Source organism: Ooceraea biroi, chromosome 8 (genome assembly GCF_003672135.1).
Source record: "Ooceraea biroi isolate clonal line C1 chromosome 8, Obir_v5.4, whole genome shotgun sequence".
Taxonomy (NCBI): Eukaryota; Metazoa; Arthropoda; class Insecta; order Hymenoptera; family Formicidae; genus Ooceraea; species Ooceraea biroi.
In genome coordinates, this window is record NC_039513.1 from 14344096 (window position 1) to 14365400 (window position 21305).

The following is a 21305-nucleotide window of genomic DNA, read 5'->3' on the forward strand; positions in this document are numbered from 1 at the left end:
ACAATGAGATGCCGTGATGCTTCATCATTTGAAAAATTAAATTTCTAATTTTCAGAAGTACATTTTCTAATAATTCAGCTAATTTATTTTGTGATAAGTGCAGAGATGATATCGATATTACAGTATCGGAAAAGAAATAAATCTATTTTATATGCGTGCATGCGCATGTCGTTCTGGGCGTATGAATGTTTATGAAGAAATATGATATATTTAAAAGAAACAAGTTAATTACCATAATACATAATAAGTTTTATTCAAAGAAACAATTACAAGCATTATTGCAATATTTATTCTTTTATATTGATATCAGATAATTTGTTGTATCAGAACTTGGTTAAAACATGATCACAAGTTTCTTCTGGGCATTACATAAATAAAAAAAAAGGAATTCATATAAAACATGTGTAAGTGTAATCAATCCTTTAAATATGTGCATTCACTCACCAATGAAGACAGATAGAAAAATAGCACAAATAAGAAATTATTCCTTGATGACGTAATAAAAATGATCAGAAACGGAATTATCAATGACGGAAAAATCGGCAGTCATTGGACTGCCACGTCTCTGCTATTCAAATTCCGATTGTGCTCTAAAATATTATTAATATTTCAATTAATTATAAATTATTTGAAAAGTGTCTCATCATAATAATAAACAAACATAACATTTTATACAAACTTTGTAAAAATAGTGCTAAGGATAGTAGCACTCTGTATATAACGTCGTTCATTTTTATGTGCCTGTTGGTGCCACTTTTTGCGAATAGCGTTCCACCGTGTGGAATGTTCTTTCACTAATTGTTCTCGCGATTTGAGAGTTTGTCCTTCCTGGAATATGTTACAATACCATTTATTTCTGTTCTAATGTGTGATTGTTAACGTAAAAAACATAAGTGTATTTAAATGTAGCATATTCCTTTTTATTTTTAGAAAACTTTATAACACACGTATAAGCCTTTCATGATACATGGAGATTTCCTTGAGAAATTTTAATTTCATTATGTATTCATCAAAACTAATGACTCACATAATCCAAGTTCAAATCATCCTTTGCTCCAAGTATAGGAGACGGAATGCGATTTCTTGGTATAGCCTCCACACGGGGTAAAGGAGATGGCAAATAATGGACATCATTTATCTCCCCATTAGCATTAATTAGATTGTTCATTATATTAACTTCATTAACTATTTCTGGGCTAGGACTACGAACTCTATACGAATGTACAAATTAGTATATTAATTCCAAGTTCGTATGGATATATAGCACTGAGTATAAAATCAAGAATCATGGCAATTTATATTATATGATATCATGTGCGCACAGCATGCAACAACACACATACAAATGTGCGCATGCATATATATGTATTGTATGTAATATAATTTATATTTTTTTCTTAACATACAATTTTTTTAATTGTAAAATGAAATACAGACATATGATATGGTATATTGTATCATATATAATACATGTTTCGATAGTAACAGTAAGAATTTATGTTACAAAAAGTATCTCACTAGCCTAGTAGTGCAGTCGATTGCTCAACAGTTTAGTCTATTTCGGTCCGCAAAAGATTAGTTATAAAATAAGTAAATATAAATAAACAAAAGCCACATTTATACAATTTTACTTACTTGGGAACCAAATTAGGATTTCTTGGTTGATTAGCCATCCAGGCACGACATATAGGATAAAGCGGCGTATCCTCTTGAAATTGAGCTAAATCAACACTGCGATCAAAAAGCTTCATCACGTAAGTATGATGAAACACTGTATCAGTTTGTATTTGTCGACGACGTCTGATTTTTCGTTGTGGTTGCTGAAGGTTAACAGATTTCGCCCTATATCATGATTAATAATTAATGAAAAATCAGTTACTTTATGATAACACATAGACATAATAATATCTACTTACATCTTTTTCATTGGGTGTTTATAATTATCATGAATCGAATTTTCTTCACCTGAATCTGCGGAAGAACCTGTATCACTATGCTGTAATAATTCTCGAAGAGCACCCTTTAAACGATCCCTTGCTACAAGAACATCACTATCGCCTATATAAACATAATACATACTTTGTAAACTTATAATTTAGTTTTAATAATTTACTTATTCAAAAAAGATATGATGTTGTATACGTATATTGTGTGTGTGTGTAGACATGGGTATGTATATAAAAGATAAAATTAAGTTTATAGATTATGTATGGAAAAAAAAAAATATATATATATATGCATTCATATATTATTACCTATTTCATCTTTTATTTCCACTTTAATCCGCCCTGGCATTATTGGTGGTGGTTGAATATTTCTTTTCTTTCCCATCTATAATTATCATGTTATCATATTTGAAATTAATTTAACTTAACAAAATGTTAGATTAATTAATTTAAGATACTATTTAATATTAATTTTAGTAATTAATTACAGATTTCATAAACAAGAAATGATTTTTAATGATATATAAAAATGATTGAACAAAGTAGAATTGCTTGGAACAATTGAGTTATATACTAGAGTCAACAATGCTTTAATTTAATTGTCAAGTACAATAAAATAGACATTTTTCACGTATTTATAACATATTATTAAATATTGCAACAAAATAACATCATAAGTAAATCATAAGTAAAAGAGAGAAACATCAAACTGAGTTATTCTTCATTTCTAACCTTTTCTTCAAACGACGAATCACAGTTCCACACAGTTCCACACAGAGATTACACATATATGTAAATCACTACATTAGGTTTGTTTATATTACATGAATTTTTCGTGTTGTCTCGTTTTATCAATTTCTATTCTTCCCCCTTTTCTCCCTAACGTCTGATCTATATCTATTTAAAATATGAGAAGAGTAAAGGTGCCCTTACATGAGAGCGTCAAGTATCGAGTCTCGAGTACAGGAGTGGTACGGAAAGGTTTGCTCTTGGCGATGAGGTCACATGACCCAATTCGCCACTTTCTCTCTCTCAGAGGCATCAGAGATTCAGAGGCTCTTTACTCTTATTATAATTTGGGAATATAACTTAATAATTAATGTTATGTTAATCAGCAACTTGTACTATTATAATAGTAAGTAAATAGAATATCCTTTGACTTCTTGTTGGAAAATCCTCATTTATCACTCGGTCAACTCGGTTAATAGCGGTTGGCGCCTACGGAATGACAACCCAACATTCGATCAAGCGAATTTCTGACTAAAACATGAAATAGTGATCAAACACACGGATATAATAATTTTGTTTCCAAATAGTCCGACTCGGTGTAAGTTGAAAATTGTAATTTTCAGGTAGTACAGTTTAACGACGAATCGAGAAAACTTGGATCGTACCACGTGAGGGCAAATTAAAGAAATTTTTTTTGAACTAGTCGAGTAGTCGTCAATTGAAGAGAAGTGGTGAAGTAGCATCAATAAGCAACATTGGAGGAACCAGCCGGGAATTGTGTGTGGTGTGGTGATTGGTGGCGATGCGGTGGTGCGATGCTCAGCATGTCTGCAAGTGCTTGTAATCAGTTTTTTGTTATCGCATGACAAGGTAATGTCAGGTTTCTAGGTTATATTTGCACTGCAGGATACCTGGGTAATTTTAGCGATAACTTGGATATTTATGAATTACATTATTTCGAATAGTGTGACGCCGATGACGACGCGAATGCCAAGGAATTCATTGCGTCATGGTAGAAGATAGAGCTCCAATTAATACAGAAACCAAGTATCATATAGTAAATGCGGATCAGGACGTCGCAGAGGAAACGCGCGGAGTAAAAACAAGGATGCCTTCCGAGATGAGATCGATTAGCGCGAGTGACTGGGTTACAGTCGCCGTCCTCTGTTTCGTAAATCTCATAAATTATATGGACCGCTTTACAATCGCTGGTGAGTATTATTATATTATTTTGCTCATTTATTACCTTAATTGGATATCATGGAAATATGTAACTGATAAACAAGCTTTTTTACAAGGTAGAATATTAATTAATATTAATTCTTATGAGCGATATTAATTTGTTCCTCTAGGAATATTGAGTGAGATTAAACGGGACTTTGATATTGGCAATGATAAGTCAGGGCTGCTACAGACTGCATTTATTTTGAGTTACATGGTATTTGCACCATTATTTGGCTATTTGGGAGATCGTTATAACCGGAAACTCATTATGAGCAGTGGTGTATTTCTGTGGTGCCTAACCACATTTATTGGCTCTTATATGAAAGTAAGTATAATTTTGTTCTATCGAAATAAATAGTGATTTAGATAAGGTGACAAAAATATTATACTGCAAGCAGTACATATTAAAATGTAATTCTAATCTACTGAAAATAATCTGTATGTATGTATAATAAACGTGATATTAATCTGTTTCAGACATTTGGATGGTTCCTATTTTTTAGAACACTTGTTGGTATAGGAGAAGCAAGTTATTCTACAATTGCACCAACAATAATTAGCGATCTGTTTGTAAAAGATGTACGGTCTAAAATGCTTGCTCTATTTTACTTTGCTATTCCAGTTGGAAGGTATCATTGTTATTTGATATATTGATTAATATGCGTAGTAATAAAATTTATGTGAGAATATATATATATATATATATATACATTATTAAATGTTTATTTTAGTGGTTTAGGATATATCACGGGTGGTGAGACAGCTCGTATCAGTGGTTACTGGCAATGGGGATTACGTATTACTCCTATATTAGGTATTATAGCTATTCTCCTATTGCTCACTGTGGTAAGAGATCCCATTAGAGGTGAACGAGAGGGTGGCGTTCACTTGACAAGTACTACATGGTCACATGATATCAAGGAATTATTGAAAAAGTAATTATTAGTTGTATTACATATATTTATTCTATATAATAAATTATTTGCACATTTCCAAGATAGAAGAACAGATCTTGTATTACTTTACTTTGATAAATTTATGACATTTATATAACATTCCTGTTTAGTAAGTAGAAAGTTTATTATATTATCGATATAATTTTCAGTCCAAGCTTTATGCTCTCTACTGCAGGATTTACTTGTGTGGCATTTGTCACAGGTGCACTGGCATGGTGGGCACCAACATATCTACAATTAGGTTTCCAATTACTTCCTAATCAAATGAAGATTGATCCAGACGAGTATGTCTCTTTTTAAATTTATTCTATAGTAAATATTGTATAGTAAACATTAATACATCCCAAGAATTAATAGAATCAAAAAATAAAAAGATATAATAGAAGATGACACAATAATATTATTATATTGTGTTTCAGTGTTGCATATAAATTTGGATTAATTGGTATGGCATCTGGTTTAATAGGAGTACCTTTAGGCTCCGCCATAGCACAAAAATTACGAGTTTACTGGCAACAAGCTGATCCTTTAATATGTGCCATAGGTCTTTTAATAAGTGCTCCTTTATTATTTTTTGCTATGATTACTGCCAATACAAATTCGACCCTTTGTTACATACTAGTATTCTGTGGTCAAGTGTCATTAAATTTGAATTGGTCCATTGTAGCCGATATGTTATTGGTAAGTAATTGGCAAGGTTCTAACTTGCTTAGTTAGCTTGAAAATTACAACAGGAATCATTAATTAGTAAGATAAATGTAATTATCTTCTATCTATGTATTATATCACAGTATGTAGTTATTCCTACAAGAAGGTCTACCGCAGAAGCATTTCAAATACTTATTGCACATGCTCTTGGAGATGCAGGCAGTCCCTATCTTATTGGAGTTGTATGTATAACATAATAATTTATTCTTCATAATATCATGAAGACAAATACATTCACATTTATATTTATATTTATTTTAGATATCGGAAAGATTAAAATCCACATTACTACCAACTGTGGTAGGACAAGCCGGTGTTCATAGCAATCAAAATATAATTGTAGAATTTCGTAGTCTACAATACGCGATGTTTCTTACTATGTTTGTGGAAGTAATCGGTGCTCTATTTTTCTTCTTGACAGCACTGCACATACAAAAAGATAAGGCGTTAGTTGACCTCGCTATTGCCGGTAAGTGAAAAATTATTAAGTAATGATTATAATGTAGATATACAGTTGATAAAAGTTGAGATAAAATACCTTTACATCGTTTACATCAAAATCGTAAGCATATGCATACATGTACACATTATTATAATTTTTTAATATAACCAAAAGTTCTTCCACAAATTTAATACAAGTATGTTAACACAATAATACAGTGTACTTTGCAAAAATAATTTCTTATCAAGTTATAAACACGCGCACATACAAAAACACACATAACACACATACACACTACTATTAAATAAAATATCAAGGCAGCGTTCACCCTTTGGTAAGTTTGGAAGCTACATATATATATATATATATATATTCGGAAAAACTCAAAGACAATGTTACTTGTAAAAATGATCATAGTAATGCTAATGACGCTAACAAATTAACATACGTGACGTATATTACCCCTGTAGTTAGATCTGGTTGGAATGTGAAATAAAAATTTGCAACTTCACTAAAAACATGCTATTTTTGCACAGTGCATGAATTGTTTTCAACTTTGGACTTGCGAGCACAAGTTTTGGGATCAAAAAGAAGGTAGTATGCAAATTATCGGTTTTGTTTAAGACGCTAGACATTTTTATCTGCATATTAATACGTATGTGTATTATAGAAGAGACAAATATTTATAAAATGAAAGTTGTATCAAATATTTTATATCAAATATTTTATAAGATTACAAGAATAAGTAAAAGAAGCAAACTTATTCATACTCATTTTTATTCATAGGTATCTTTTTCTTTCATACATGTACACATAAACATTTATATTAATTAACTAAAAGTTGAGAAGGATGATTACTATTTTAATTGATACTTAATAAAACTTATTGAAGTTCTGTTAGTTACATTGAACTTGTAATATCCGACTTGGTTAAATCTTAGCTGTCTCATTTTTATTCTTTTATGTATTAACTTTTTATTTTTACTTTTCATTTAATATATCTTTAATATCGTGGCGCTTAATTTGTTAAAGCTCCTTAAGTCTTCTATTTTTTTAATATCGAAACCAAAGTGACAAATAACGTAGCTTCAATCCGGAAATCAGAACTCTACAGTAGTAACCACAGCGAAAGCCTTAAAGTTTTAATTAATGTTTTTGCTCAATTATGTGTCATGTATTTATTAATTTTTATTATTGGCAGTATAGTTTTAAATCTTTATTTTATATTCCACCAATCAAAGTGGAGTAATGTATTTACATAAACATTGAATAATTTTTAATAGAAGTATATATAATTTTTATGCGATAATTTGCATATAATCATGCCAATTTTGTCTATTTATATGCATTCACATAAAAATAATGCTTAACGTGTTAAGGAATGTGTGAATTAAAAACATGATTAATATAGCGATGTTATATAGCAAATCTAACATACTAATTTCTTCAATACATTTACGCATTAGCGTAAATGTATTAACATAATCACACATTTTCCGTGTTTTTCATTAATATCTTCATCTTAATATCTGCATTTTCAGTTTTCTTATAGTTTCATAAATAATTTTATTATATTTTACTTACAACAAATTTACTATACATTATTACTGTTATAACAATTATTGTTTATAACTGACAGTTACAGTTTCGCATTATACCGTTTTAAAACAATATTAGATATATATCTGTTTTTATAATTTTGACATGTATGATGTATAAATAATTTAGATATGCTACGTATAATTATTATGCTGAAGCTTTATTATAAAATATATATGAAATTACCTACTATTCTCAAAAGAATAAAGCTACATTTTGTAAAAAATTTTTTTAATGTGCACGTGTCTTGTACGTTGAAATTCTTAGTTTTCTTTAAAATACAATTTATGACATATATTGATATTCATATTTTGATACTATAATTAACACTGGCTTTATATGTATAAAATAATTAATCTTTTGAGTAAATACGTAAGTCTACGGTATCCAAACCAAAATAATACGTGCTCGTAACTGTCAAATCGGCAAACCTGCCTGCCTCGAGTTCTTTCTTCTAAAAAAGTAGTAAATGATTATAACATTATTAGCTACTCTGTAGACAAATATTGAATGAATTGTTTCAGATTTGTTTGAATATTTTAAGATGAGAAAAATAGTGTCGGACGTGAACGGACTCATGTTCATGTTTACTGCTAAACAGTCGAAAAAACGTATTCACTGGAAAGATTAATTGTATATCACTTTTGTTTTTTCATAAAATTATTTCAGAATATTTTTCAGAAAATGATTTACTTGTTATAGGCAATATATATTGTACATTTCACATGGTTTATTCCGGAATGTGCATGTAGTTATTTTTTTATAACATGCAAACATCTTTCTTACAGACAAATGTCTAGATACTAAGAATAAAGGGCAAGCTGAATCAACGAATTTATAGATCATCACTGGGCCTCACCTGATAGTGTGCTGTATATCTGGTATATAATTTATTTTCATGATTTCATTATCTTTTTTTTGTTTTAATTGGTTTGGTAATCAATTTAATCGAACAAAATTTTTATAAGAATTTGTATTAAAAATCAGGTATTGTTTTATAATTATTTCATTATGCAGCTTTTATAGTTATATTCCTGTATTGGTATATAAGCTTTTATTTGAACAAAATTTTAAAAAGATATACATTCTTTACAACTATTAGGTAAATTTCTTATTTTATTTCCTTCTATCATTTTATATGAGTTTAACAAATCATTATATATTTAATATGTTCAATTAAAAATAGTATTTTTGTTTCTTGTGATTTATTTCACAGAAATGCACGGGAAATTCATAATATAGGGACATAGAGCTTTTTTGTTATATATGTTATTTTGGCTTATTTTTGGTGTGCTTGTGAATGTCCTAAAGGGTGCATCAAACATTAAACAATTTCGGAGCCCATTATTATCACCTGCACGTTCAGGCATTTTTAATATAATAGTGTAATAAAAAAATCATATAAGAGGGTTACAATATTTGAAAACATTATACTACAATAACATATACAGGATGTCCAGTAATAAACGGACTAACGCTTCTAAGGAGTAGATTGAATAGAAAAATCCTGTACCGTTTTGCAATCGCAGTAAGAGTATATATGTCGAGATATTAATTAAAGAAGATTTATAAATAAATGCGCATTTCGCGTGTCGAGTACATGGTAAGCGTAGTGCTCTAAGCACAACAGTGATCTATTAGAAAATATTACAAAGAATTATCAGTGATGATCAGTGATTGTCCTTTTCTTTGCCGAGTGTTTATTCTCGTGTAATGCCAGGTAATACGATCACTGCCTAAAGCCTGTCTATCACTTCGCGTATGAGACGCGTGCTCATTTGCCAATCTTCTTCACTTATACCTCAATATTTTGCGTGGTTATTTGCAAAATGATGCAAGACTTTCCTATTTAATTCGACTTGTTCCACCTCCTCACGAGCACTGTTCATTACTGGATTATATATACGGAATGTCAGGAAAAAAAGTCAATATTTTCTGGGAGGTGATGGTCATTTCAAGCAAAAATATTCATATAAAGGTATCTCCTATTCCGAACAGTTTCCAAGATGAAGCTATTTGAATGTACAATTGCAAATTTACTGATAAAAAAGATACGTACTGTTTCTAATATTGTCTAAATGACACATTTTTTGCAGTTTATGATAAATTTTCAACATCAGTGCATTTTTTTCATACAAACATTTTTGCTTAAAATGACCGATTACTTTTCAGAATATTGAATCTTTCCTACTGGGATACTCTGTATATTACAACTTAGATTAGATATTTCTGTGATTGTATGTAGTAACTAACATAAATGTTTAAATTTGGCTTCTTTCACAAATATGCGTGTTGAGTGGGATAAAAAATTGCGAGTATTTGCGAATTAGCTTTTGTCACTAGATTTGGTATTGACGTAGTGTCATTCTTCAGACTGATGAAGCTTGCCTGTAACTTTCTTTATGGAATGTAACACAATTAATTAATATTGAAATTTTTATTTATACATATTTTTATATGTACGTTGCATATAATTGCCATAAATCAATGCCAATCTAAATACATTATTTGTTCTTTTAAATAATTATATATAATTTCGTTGTATTCATCTATGTGCGTTTGCTTTGCAGGATTAATAAATAAATTAGTCTATATTGACAGACTGTGTGAATTGAGAATAATTTTTAAAAAATTGCACTTTGCGTTTGATGATATTATTGCTATATTTTTTATTATAATAAATTTCGAATTTAGCATTCGTGGTATTGTGCAAAATACTTGAAAAAGTAGCACATATAGTTGCTTATATATTATATACTTGTTTTCGGATTAATTCGGATTAGATGTACATATTGTTATGTACCTTGCCATTTACTCGATATAACTCTTCTTTAATAAAATAATTATATTGTGTTATACATTGACAAGGATCTTTTAATATTTTAGATTATTGAAATGTTATCTGTGTACTGATTGGGGTAATATACTTTTACAGAATATACTATAAGTACTAATTAATATAGGATTTCTGATGAGAAGCAATCTATAATTTTATATATTTTAATAATTGTTTTACAATATATAATGCACACATATTTGTATTTATACAATGTTTACATTATAACACACAACACACATGCGCACGCACAGACACACATAAAATACTACTTATACCTATACTATTTATACCTGCCGATTTAACTGAGTTTGCGTATGACTAAAGTACATTAATTGTATTATGTTACTGTGCTATTTTCAGGTGGAAGTATTTCAGATTCAGTATGTATTTGCAACGATGCAGTTGACAGCGAATTACAAAATGATAGGAATACGATATTAGAAATTAATAGACATCAAGTGGAACCGTCTCACTAGGACAATGTTGCGAAGTCTTGACACTTTAGATGAGCTATTGTTGCGGATGTACAGACATGGTTTTATCGAACATTGCAGTTGGTTTCATGACAGACGATGTCACTCTTACATAGAACAAGAATGTTCTGCAGAAGTTCGTGAAGCAAATTTGCATATAATTATTATTACGAAAAATATCTTTAAAGGAGTAATTACAAGTTACCATTGTTAATAGTGTATAAAGTGTTAGATTTTCAGGCACTTTCCTAACACATGAACGAAGGCGTATATAGAAATTGTACAATACTTTAAATGTTATATTTTTGTAATCTCTTATTGCGCGCGAATTCGTGTATCATAGTATCGATATTATCAGACAATAGATCAATAGAATACAGATTAAGAGGTATGAATATTTTTACTCTGTATTAGTAAATGGTTTGCGCGTATAAGATACACAAGTACGTTTCTGTTCGAATTGTTCGTATGATTTGTAATAGATTAGTATTAATGTAATGCGTTAATATGCGATTATACTTATTAATTATAATTGTACTAGTATTAATTGCATTAAACATAACGCGATTCTTCATGGAAGACATTTTTATAAATTGCTAATTTAACCTTTTTACATAAAAATTATTAATAGTTAATATCATAATCTTAAGTTTATCACTTTAGCTAGACTGAAGTTTACGCGCGTGTAGATAGATATGTTTCAATAATTACGAATATGAATATTTCCTCTTAGAATGTTACATCTTCGAGCAATTTTTTAACAACAATATATCCATTACAACTGCAGGAATATACAATAGATTAATTTACAAAAATATATAAGAACCGATTGCAATTATTGCTCTATAAATTTCGAAGCAATAGCCCCTTTTCCTGCCAGAGGTATCAAGTATATAATATTGGAATATAGACTTTCTCGGTATCAATATCGAGAATACTTTTTCTCGATATTTACGATATGTATATATATTATTTATAATAATATATATATATATATATATATATCTTCTCTGAAATAATAATGCTAAAGGAAATGTATTAATAATATATAGTAATAATAATAATAATACTATATGGGATCTTTTATTTATATTATATATAATAGAATGTACACACAGATAATACGATAAATACGAATAAAAACGGATTAAAAATTTTTAATTATTTTGCATTATTTTCTTTAGGACGTGCTGTATTATGTAGCATTATGCCTGCTTACAGATTGCGGTTACGTCACAAATAAGCGGACGAACTCGGTATACTTTTAATGAGAAGTCGAAGACGAGCTGTGAGTAGAATGAGCTATCGGAGAGGGAAGCGACATTCTCCCGTTTCCTTTGATCAATAACGAAACTTCTCTTTTTCGCCTTTCTGACTGTTACCCCATCTTTTTCTGCTTCCCTTTCTCGTTGTGTCTCGTTGTCCATCCTTTTTCTATCAGGTTCACACTCGATCCCCATACTTTACACCCCGTATTTCATCCCCTTCGTACTCCTACACGTTTCTCGTTTACTTGTTTCGACATCTCCCTCTTGCCATACTCCATCTTATTCATTTTTAACCCTTACTTTGGTCTTCCCGTAGACAAGAAGAAAAGCTTAAAACGAGAGCCAAGTTTTAACAACCCTTCAGGTGTATCCCCAAGGCCATCGGTTCTCTTTCTTCTAGATAATCCACTGGGCGACCCATTCACGCGTGAATCTGTGCAAAGACTTTTTAGCATTCTTCAAAGAAACGGTCCTTACGAAGAATTTGGATCTTTTCATCGCAGACTTCCTCGAGAATTAATAAGATTGTTAAGACCTCATTTGACGTACCGTATATTAAACTTGCGCAAAAATCTTTCAGAAACATTCTTGCAAAATTAACTTCTTTTTTAGTCTGTCTGGAAATGAGAAAAAAGTATTATTTTCCAATTTTAGACGTCAAATATTTTAGCAAATAACATTTACATGATATTTTTAGATTAAACTTATTTCTTATCATGTACGATATATGTGATATACGTGATTCTTGTCTGTTAATTTGTTTACATTTTGTATTTTCGCAGAACTTTTCAATTTTCTACGTTAAATATTTCAGTAACGTCAAGGAAAACCAATTTCAAATTTATCAAAGAATCTGTTCTAATGAAAATTTGATAGGATAGGAATGGAAAAAGAAATAGAAATAATTAGATAGTTGTATCGTGTAAATGAAAAAATTAATAGTTTTGATTAGATTTAGCCATTTTTAATGGCCATGTCAATGTTTGATGCTCCATTTGATTTGCGTAATATCTTCGAACATCCCCGTGTCCAATGACGAGCATAGTGGAATGTGAAGTAGTGCTAAGACGCAGAACGTCTCGGGAGGGAAGAAGGGAAAGTGACAGATACAAAGAAAAATGCAGAGTCGTGGGATGCGGAAGGACTGTGCCGCGGTGTGGGATAATGCTTCTTAACAAGCCGACTTGAAAGGACGGTCGCCATTTTGAGTCAATACTTGAAAGTCTTTGCTCATTAAGAATATTTTACGTCTACCTTTCTCGTGCGCGCTACATGGAACGATGTCGCCGCTACCTCCTATAACTGCCGCCATCTCCATTCTTCCCTCTTGCCCCTTGCATTCGGACTTTCTTTTTCTTTTGTCCTCTCTTGCCCTCGGGTTCGAGAGTCGCTTCCTCCTCTTTTTACTCCTCCTCTGCCTCCTGTCGAGAGACGACTGCACCCTCGAAGATGGAAGTTATTTACGCGGCACTCGGAGCACGCTTCATCGTCGCGACCTCGTAGCCGACCCTCACCCCGTCGTTTCGATCTAGTCTCCCCTTTGCCACGCTAACACGATGCCCCCGCCTCATCGCCCTCGCTCTCGCCCTCATCGGGCACGCAGCAGCCACTGGGCAAGGAAGGGTGGCCAGAGCCAACCCCGCGTTCCCATTTCCTCTATGGGGGATGGAGAAATCTCCGACTTCGCCATAGGGCCCACCTTCGTGCGCCCTTCTGCTGCAGCGACGGGTAAACATCGTTCCATCTCGCGGCGTTTTTCCTAATTCCTACCCAATTTCGCTTTTAGCATTTCAATTTCTACACCACCCTCTTCACGCCGCGTCGGAATGACGGATTACCGCTGGACGAGGGATCGACGAAAAAGGAATCCGTGGGTGGAATAGAAGAACAAGAACGATTAGCTGCGCACGATGAACGCGGTTGCATGGATATTCATTATCAATATAAATCAAATGTTTTAAGATCTACGCAATAATGTCGTTTGTTTTATTACAGATCGATTATTGTATAAACATGTGACATATATGTGTCAAAATACTTTTGCACGATAGAATCGATACGAAGAAAGATTTACATCATAGAAATGAAATGAATGCTTCTTCTGTATAAAGAACTTTCTAAATCATTCCGAGAGTTCTTTCTGGCTTTATCTCTCCACGTAGTCATGGCGAAAAAACAATAGAATGCAATGTCTCCACGCGTGAAGATGGGGTCACAAAGTAAAAGGGGAAATGGGGAAGGCAAAAAGGGTGACTATGCAAAAATAAAATAAATCAGACTCGTATACATGTGGCGACGTTTCTCGTTCAATGGTATCAACTTTAACTCTTTCATTGTCTCACTTTTTCTTCTCGACTATCGTTCTGTTGCCGCGCTTGGAATTGGACAGCCTATTTATCCGACCCCCTTCACCTCCTTCTTTTGCAGCTAGCACTCGCAACAAATCGGGTTCGGAGCTTGCCCGTGCGAGCAATTGGCACGCACAAACGGACACGCTCAAAAACGCTAATAGCAGATAGTCATAAGAAGTAGAGAGAAGAGAGAAAGTAAAGAAAGGGAAAGCGCGAGAAAGGGGGAAAGAGAGGGAGAAGGCAGAATAAAGGAGAAACTGGTCTCGCTTTATAAAACAATAGGGGGCTTTTTCTTAGGGGGATGTGAGAACGAGAGTGAAAGATCATCACAGAATGACAGAGCGAGAGAGAGGAGATGCAAGAAGCAAAAGAACGGAGAAAAACAGCAACCCTATCGCGCGTGAGCGCGCGGTAACGTGTGTGAAATTCAAGAACCTGTAGCGTCAAGAAGAACAAAACGTGCCGGTGCCAGCTGTGCGGTGCATGCGTTATTAGTGCACTCTTCTGTCCTTGTGAATTCGCGCTATAGTCTAGACTAGCAAACTTTGAATTAGCAGATCAGTATTGAACAATACCAGATGATCTTTGTATAAACCTTTTTATTTACCTTTTATTGAAAATCACTTCCAATTATGGTTGTTCGTTATTAGGAAATAATTATAATATGAACGTTTTATTATCAAAGTTAATTAATGTTAGGTCTCAACGCTTATCTTCAATTGATCTTGAAATGAGTCAAATGTACACGGTATTATGAAAAAGTAATTGATAATCGTTATATATTTGTTTTATTCCTTTCTCACGAAGAAAAAACTTGGCCAAAAATCTTGCCTTTTTTTCTTTCTCTCTTGCTTTCTTATATTATATTATATACATATACGCATAATAGTGACAATAAGAAAATCTTTTTCACACATCATTCTACTTTTTCTCCGCTGCTGGCTTCTTTTTTCTTTCGTCTTTCTACCCTTCTGTCCGCTGCTTCGCAAACAGGTTCCTCTCCATTCGAGTTGCTTGTTATATAACTTATTGTTTTCATTGAGATGTGCAAGGGTCGCCACGCGGAAGTAGTCTTATGGCAAGTGAGAGAAACGAGTTCGCGAGTACGTTTTCACAGCCGACAGGTTTTCATTACGGAATTATCATACGGATGTCAGTTCTATTATATATTTCGTTTCTTTCACAGTTTTATAACAATGAAAAGCGAGATTTTTGGCCACGTTTTTTCTTCGTGAGAAATGAATAAAATTATCTCACAACGGAGGATTAGAAAAACTTATATTTAATTAAAACTTTTTTTATATACGCTCTTTTCAGGAAACCATTGCTCTCAGTATTCCGGCCGAACTCGAAGAATATATCTTATTTCACAAACAATTCAAAACATCCAAATAATAATCAGTGTTCACCGTTTGACATTCTGACATGAATTCCTTTCGAATCGAAGAAAACGGTGAGTAATGTCTTGACTTTTCTTCAGTTTTGTTTCCTCTTCTGATTCTGTCATTTCGCACTTTGCCGCTTTGTGAATGATTCATGTTGATTGAATATACCGTGTTTCATTACCAGTTATTTTTCATGAAACTTGGATTAATGTTGGCCACTTTCAGCATTCCTTTTAGCATACCTTTGCTCTATCCTGACATTTTTTGATTCTCCAACATGTGTGGTGGTACGAAACGTGTACAGACTGTCCAAACCCTTGGTCAGAATTCAATGTACAGTGCTTTCAGATATGCCAATTTGAATTTTGCAGACACACAGTAGTCGAATTGAAGGAATTCAAGCATTTTTCTCACATTTGCCGAAATACGTCTTGTTTTTGGAGTTGATGCTCGTGGAGCGTGTGCTGCGATGTCTCCTTGCGTCACGAAATTGAGCATCTCATTTAAAAACGTTGAAACGATCCAAACAATCACGACCGTACATACATTTCATCATTTCGTACGTTACGCTAGCTGTTTTGTCTAGCTTAAACAAATTTAATATTACAACTCTTTGTTCAATAATTGTTTTTTTTCAATAAGATACTGAACATATTGAACATCAAGACTATGCAGGCAGAATGATGCAGGCATGCTAGCGCCTTGAAATTTGGGTGGTCATACCTGAAATGTGAAACTTTATAACGCAATCACTTATCAAGGAATGGTGCTTGAATAAGCCATTAAATTTGATATTAACAGATAGGAATGCGTTAACTATCCATCATGTCGCCTCGAATATCGGATGACGGATCCCTCCGTTCGCGGGACGATGGCTATCGACGGCAGATGTCCAAACTCAACGAAAAAGGATTGTTTTTTTTTGCATGCAACTTTTCCTGGGCGCCGCCCAGGTGTCCATTATGGGTCCGAGCAACAATCCTCAACCCTTAATCCTTAACCCTTTGGCCGCGCGTATCCGCCGGCAAGCGCCCATTTACCGATTCTGAAACAATGGCGACCGGACCGCACCCCGGATGCGCACGTTTATTAAGTAATGTCCCCCTCTGATTTGGCACTAGGCAGCTGCCCGGGCAAAAAAGCCACTGTAGCTATTGTCTATCGCCTCTCTACGAGACTGACGACGGTTTCGTAACGACGACTTTGAACAATCATCGCTGAGGAAGGACGAGAAACCGCGGGGCAACCTGTCTTGCAGGTACTAGAACGTTATATGTCGCTCGCCATAACTCATACTTTACAAGCTCCTAGCTTTCAACTTCAACGGCCTACTTTTGTACCTTAACTGATCCAATAAGCAGAAAAGAAATCATAGAAGCAATACGATGTTTTTATAAAATTAAGAAGAATAAAATATGAAAAATATATATATATATAATAAATATATGTATAATCTCTGAAACAAATTTACGAGACGTGTGAAAAGAGCTTGAAAGATCGAACAAATAGTCAAATTTTACTTATTAATACTTAGAAAAATTGTTGAAATCGATAATGGATTAATTGTTTTGCGTTACTGGAAAGGTCATGAGGATCTTTTAGTATTAAGAATTAATACAAGTTTTGCGTTTAACGTTTGCTAAAATTGATCCACACTTTCCGGTGAACCCAACAGCAAGAATTAAATTTCTCCAACATGTTCGTTAGTTGGGATATATCGAATCCGTAAAACATTTGGAAGTCTAGTTCTTCTATAACGCGTGTGTCCAGAGGGAGTCCCAGTGGTATTCTTAAGGGGTCACGTGAAACTCGAATGGGTCCACCCCACCACGTGGTCGGCGAAAGGGTGACCCTTAGAACGAGTCCTTTATTCACGCAAAATGCAAGAGGCCAGTTTAAAAACGGCCGGCCATCGAATCTCCACGTTGATTACTGCGTCTGAATTATTCTGACGATCGTGCAACTAGTGTGGCAGAGTGCTGCAAGGGAATATCACCAAAGTTAATGAAATTCAGGTGAAAAGAATCAATTTTGAGCTGACACAGATTACGTAATAATTTTTCCTTTCAATTTGAGATATTTAAATTAATTATTCTTAGTTATTATTATTTTATTCGTATAGTTTTGTTAGTATTATCTTGTTGGTAAAATAATAGCGGATATAATTTAGAATTATTACCTAAGTAATAATCGCGCGATTACACACAACGGCCATGTTTATAGAGGAAAGGCGCCAAAACTGACATAGCGACCTTTTAAAGAGACGTATCCCTATTTCTCAAAAAGTAAATGTTACACTTTATCAAAACTAATATAAACGCGATCTATTTAGTTAGTTAACGTTTTAAGAACTCATAGTTTATATATTTCTTGTTTGTTTATATGCTAAATGAGCTTATATCGAGTTCTTGAAGTTCGAAAGTTTTTTTCCTACAAGTTTTCTTTGACAAATTAGGTAGTCTAAACAATGGTAGTTATGTTTTTTTATAATATCAAGATCTTCTACATGGTCGTAGCTTTCTAAAAATATTTTATTTTTATTACTTTTTTGGCGTCTTTCCTCTATATAGAACATATTTTAAAAGTATTTTATGTATTAAATAAGTTTTAAGAAGGGGAAAGTTATGTTTTATATGTAAATATAAACATTTAAATAATAATGCAGCACTTCATTATTAATTAGAATTATTAATATTAATTAAAATTTGCAATATCAAATATTACTATATTTTTCTAAAAATATTAATATATTTTTTAATCCCTATAACGTAACGATGATAAAACAGATTAATTATTTTTATCTGTTTTCATTTTTCTTATTATTACCTATACATATTTTCCTCTTTACTTTGATTAAATTACACGTGTTTTTATAGGAACTTGATTTTTTCATTTCCCTTATTGGTACTTCGCTCGATTAATTTTTTAGTCATAATTCTTAGCAGCCGGTCGTCTGAAAACGATCTCATTAATCTTAAAGAAATCAATTAGTTACCGATTAATTCTCACGAAATACTCGACCATTTTCCCATCAATTGTCCGTGAAATTATTGTACATAATTCAACTGTCATAATGACCTGGCGAATTTTATGGTTTCCTCCCGACAAAATTGGATTTTTGGCCGCGCGTAATTAGAGTTAATTAGGAAGAGATTAAGAAAACGGATTTTTATTTCCAATAGGATAAATGTGTGTGTGCATGACAAGCAAATAAAAATGATTTTAACTTTTGAAGTACATGACATTGTCAAGTTGTAAAAAAATAGGTCGAGAAATTTGTAGAATTCACAAGACGTAGAATTAAGAGAGACATCTAAGAAAAGAATTAATTGATAAGGACAATTCGCGCGCGCGGTTGCTTAAAATGTCGGCCGCGAAATTTTCTCCATCCATAGCTCTTCCATCCATCCACCCTCTTCTCTGACGCACAAACTCGGTTGTCTGGGTACGATGTGGAAGGAGGTAGATCCCACCCACCCCGGTTCGTACGTCGAAGGTACAGAGCCATTGATTTTGAATATGTAATCCGAGGCATTTTATTATTCCATCGTACTTGGCACGGGCAGGAGATGGACGGGGGAGAGAAAGGACAGTGGAACGGGGCGGTTCGACCTCCACCACCGCCATCGACCTTCGTCCCTATCGTCGGCAAGGGGATGGCAGTCGTGAGGGGGCGATTCGATTCTTCTCTCTTTCTCTTTTCCTCTTGCTCTCCTCCGCTGCTACCACCGTTACCGGCCAGGTTCTTGACGCGTGATTGAATATTTTTTCGCTATGTGCGATTGGTTCGTCGTAACGGTGGCAGGCAGAATGGACGAGTTCAAAGGAGGTGGGGAGAGTAGAGAGGGTGGCCGGCGGCAGCGACGGTGGAGGTAGTGGTGGTTGCAGCCACCTGTCAAGCAAAAGAATCGCCATGGTAACCAGGCTTCGCCGCCATCGGCCGAAGGGGCTCGTTTGCCGGGAGTGGCGACCTGGACCTCGCAGAGATGCCCGCAAGGCTCATATTGAATTTTAAGAAAGTTTTTATCGGTGGCGGAGAAACGAGCAACTATACTTGGACACAAAGCGAGAAAAGAAGTCCAAAGATTGCGCAGCGAGTTTTGCTAGAAAAATAATAAATAAAAGAAAAGGAGGAAACTTATTATTAGTAAAATAGAACTTTGAACGCAATTGTGCCAAATTTGAATAGTTGTAACGTTCTTTTTTTTTTTCAAGCATCAACTTGCTGATTAATAGATTAACAGAAAGAGAGTTTAGATAAAATCTTATTTAGATAAATTTAGGTAAGAAAAGTCCGTTATTACAAAGTTTTTTCTTAATTATAAGAATAATTAAAATTTATAATTATTTCGTATTAATTAAAACAAAAGAAATTACATTAAAATTTTCTAAATTCTATAAATTTTCTAGTCTGAAATACTGTGTAATCAAAGTATATTTGATATGCAATCTTATCGATAAATAATAATGTAATAATTTGAATTGTGTGTGTGCGTATGTGTGTGTATGTGAGTTTGATATTAACATTTAACATTTCTTTTTAAGATTATTTAAAAACAAGATTTATCTTATTTGCATCGGATAATAAAAGAATTCAAGAGATTTGTTACAAAACTTTCTCGAAATCTTATCTTACATAAAAGTAAGAAATCGTACAAAGTTGTGTGTGTGTGTGTGTGTGTGTGTGTGTGTGTGTGTGTGTTTAACACTATGATTATACTAATATTTATATCAATACTATAAATAATTATCAATGTTTAAAAAAAATTCAATGAAGATTTGATTGCCTTTAAAGTCAAAACTAGACATTAAGAGTTTCTTCTTTTTATATGTTTAGTAATATTTTTTATCTTTATATTTTCTTATTCTTATCATGTTTCTGTTCTTTTGTTGACCATCGTACCATCTTATTTTGTAATTTAAAAATTCATTCATGCATTCAAGAGTTAAACCAGTTTATCGGACGCGTTTCACGCGTGGCTATGACGCAATGGTGAAACTAATGAAGACAACAAGACGAGCCGGTCGACTTTCTTCGTCTGCAAGCTCTCCGCGGGTCTGAAAAACACGGCCATCTGAATTCGCCGGGCGAATCACGCGCGGGAAAAGGCCGCAACCCCTGAGGGTCGAGACCGAGAGCGAGGGAAAGTGAGGAGCGAAACTCGGCTCCCACGATGGGCGGAGGTCGGCGAGAGGGGTCGGAAGCCCTGTAATGATCTTACGGCCATGGTAACTTTTTTAATCAGCGCCCGGTTTAATTATACGGTCGATGAGGAGGTACTCCCGCGCCCATCCTTCCACCCCCGACCACCCTTCTGCTGCTTCAATCTCCCTGTCGACTCGTTTCGGTTTACCCTCTCTTCTTCCTCTTGCCGAACCCATCTC

The 21305-nt window shown here is 33.4% G+C and overlaps 2 protein-coding genes and 1 long non-coding RNA gene across 6 annotated transcripts; 1 reads left to right on the plus strand and 2 right to left on the minus strand.

Moving 5' to 3' along the window:
* Window positions 1-231: 231 nt before the first annotated feature.
* LOC105284868 (protein lin-37 homolog) lies at window positions 232-2846 on the minus strand. 2 transcript variants are annotated; one of them, XR_894945.3, is made up of 8 exons: window positions 2679-2846; window positions 2256-2331; window positions 1917-2058; window positions 1636-1842; window positions 1028-1211; window positions 680-828; window positions 445-590; window positions 232-358 (listed from the first exon to the last, which is right to left on the minus strand). XR_894945.3 is itself a non-coding variant. In XM_011348670.3 (7 exons), the coding sequence occupies exons 2-7, from the start codon at window positions 2329-2331 to the stop codon at window positions 569-571; spliced, it is 780 nt and encodes a 259-aa protein (XP_011346972.1). In that variant the 5' UTR covers window positions 2679-2846; the 3' UTR covers window positions 232-568. The 2 variants fall into 2 exon arrangements, 1 of the variants encoding a protein (XP_011346972.1); XM_011348670.3 differs by having other exon boundaries at window positions 232-590.
* Window positions 2847-2973: 127 nt separating this feature from the next.
* On the plus strand, window positions 2974-11653 carry LOC105284867 (protein spinster). Of its 3 annotated transcripts, none has more exons than XM_026971960.1 (12): window positions 2974-3081; window positions 3299-3545; window positions 3641-3886; window positions 4028-4224; window positions 4377-4528; window positions 4631-4834; window positions 5005-5139; window positions 5275-5536; window positions 5647-5745; window positions 5825-6032; window positions 8393-8485; window positions 10491-11653. In XM_026971960.1, the coding sequence occupies exons 3-11, from the start codon at window positions 3685-3687 to the stop codon at window positions 8443-8445; spliced, it is 1512 nt and encodes a 503-aa protein (XP_026827761.1). In that variant the 5' UTR covers window positions 2974-3081; window positions 3299-3545; window positions 3641-3684; the 3' UTR covers window positions 8446-8485; window positions 10491-11653. The 3 variants fall into 3 exon arrangements, with proteins under 3 accessions (XP_026827761.1, XP_011346971.1, XP_011346970.1); XM_011348669.3 differs by having other exon boundaries at window positions 10804-10887; XM_011348668.3 differs by lacking the exon at window positions 8393-8485 and having other exon boundaries at window positions 10804-11653.
* Window positions 11654-11980: 327 nt separating this feature from the next.
* Window positions 11981-14811, minus strand: LOC105284866. Its single transcript, XR_894944.3, has 2 exons — window positions 13439-14811; window positions 11981-12801 (listed from the first exon to the last, which is right to left on the minus strand). It is a non-coding gene; the product is annotated as an uncharacterized LOC105284866 (long non-coding RNA).
* Window positions 14812-21305: the final 6494 nt, after the last annotated feature.

What these genes read in the sequence shown, in the direction of transcription:
- LOC105284868 (XM_011348670.3), bottom strand. Translation starts at nt 2,331, where the DNA reads ATGGGAAAGAAAAGAAATATTCAACCACCACCAATAATGCCAGGGCGG. An exon ending in GGAAATAAAAGATGAAATAG is followed by an intron (nt 2,059 to 2,255) that starts GTAATAATATAT and finishes ATGTTTATATAG; the next exon opens with GCGATAGTGATGTTCTTGTA. An exon ending in ATGATTTGAACTTGGATTAT is followed by an intron (nt 829 to 1,027) that starts GTGAGTCATTAG and finishes AACATATTCCAG; the next exon opens with GAAGGACAAACTCTCAAATC.
- LOC105284867 (XM_011348668.3), top strand. Translation starts at nt 3,685, where the DNA reads ATGGTAGAAGATAGAGCTCCAATTAATACAGAAACCAAGTATCATATA. An exon ending in TTATTGGCTCTTATATGAAA is followed by an intron (nt 4,225 to 4,376) that starts GTAAGTATAATT and finishes AATCTGTTTCAG; the next exon opens with ACATTTGGATGGTTCCTATT. An exon ending in ATCAAGGAATTATTGAAAAA is followed by an intron (nt 4,835 to 5,004) that starts GTAATTATTAGT and finishes TATAATTTTCAG; the next exon opens with TCCAAGCTTTATGCTCTCTA.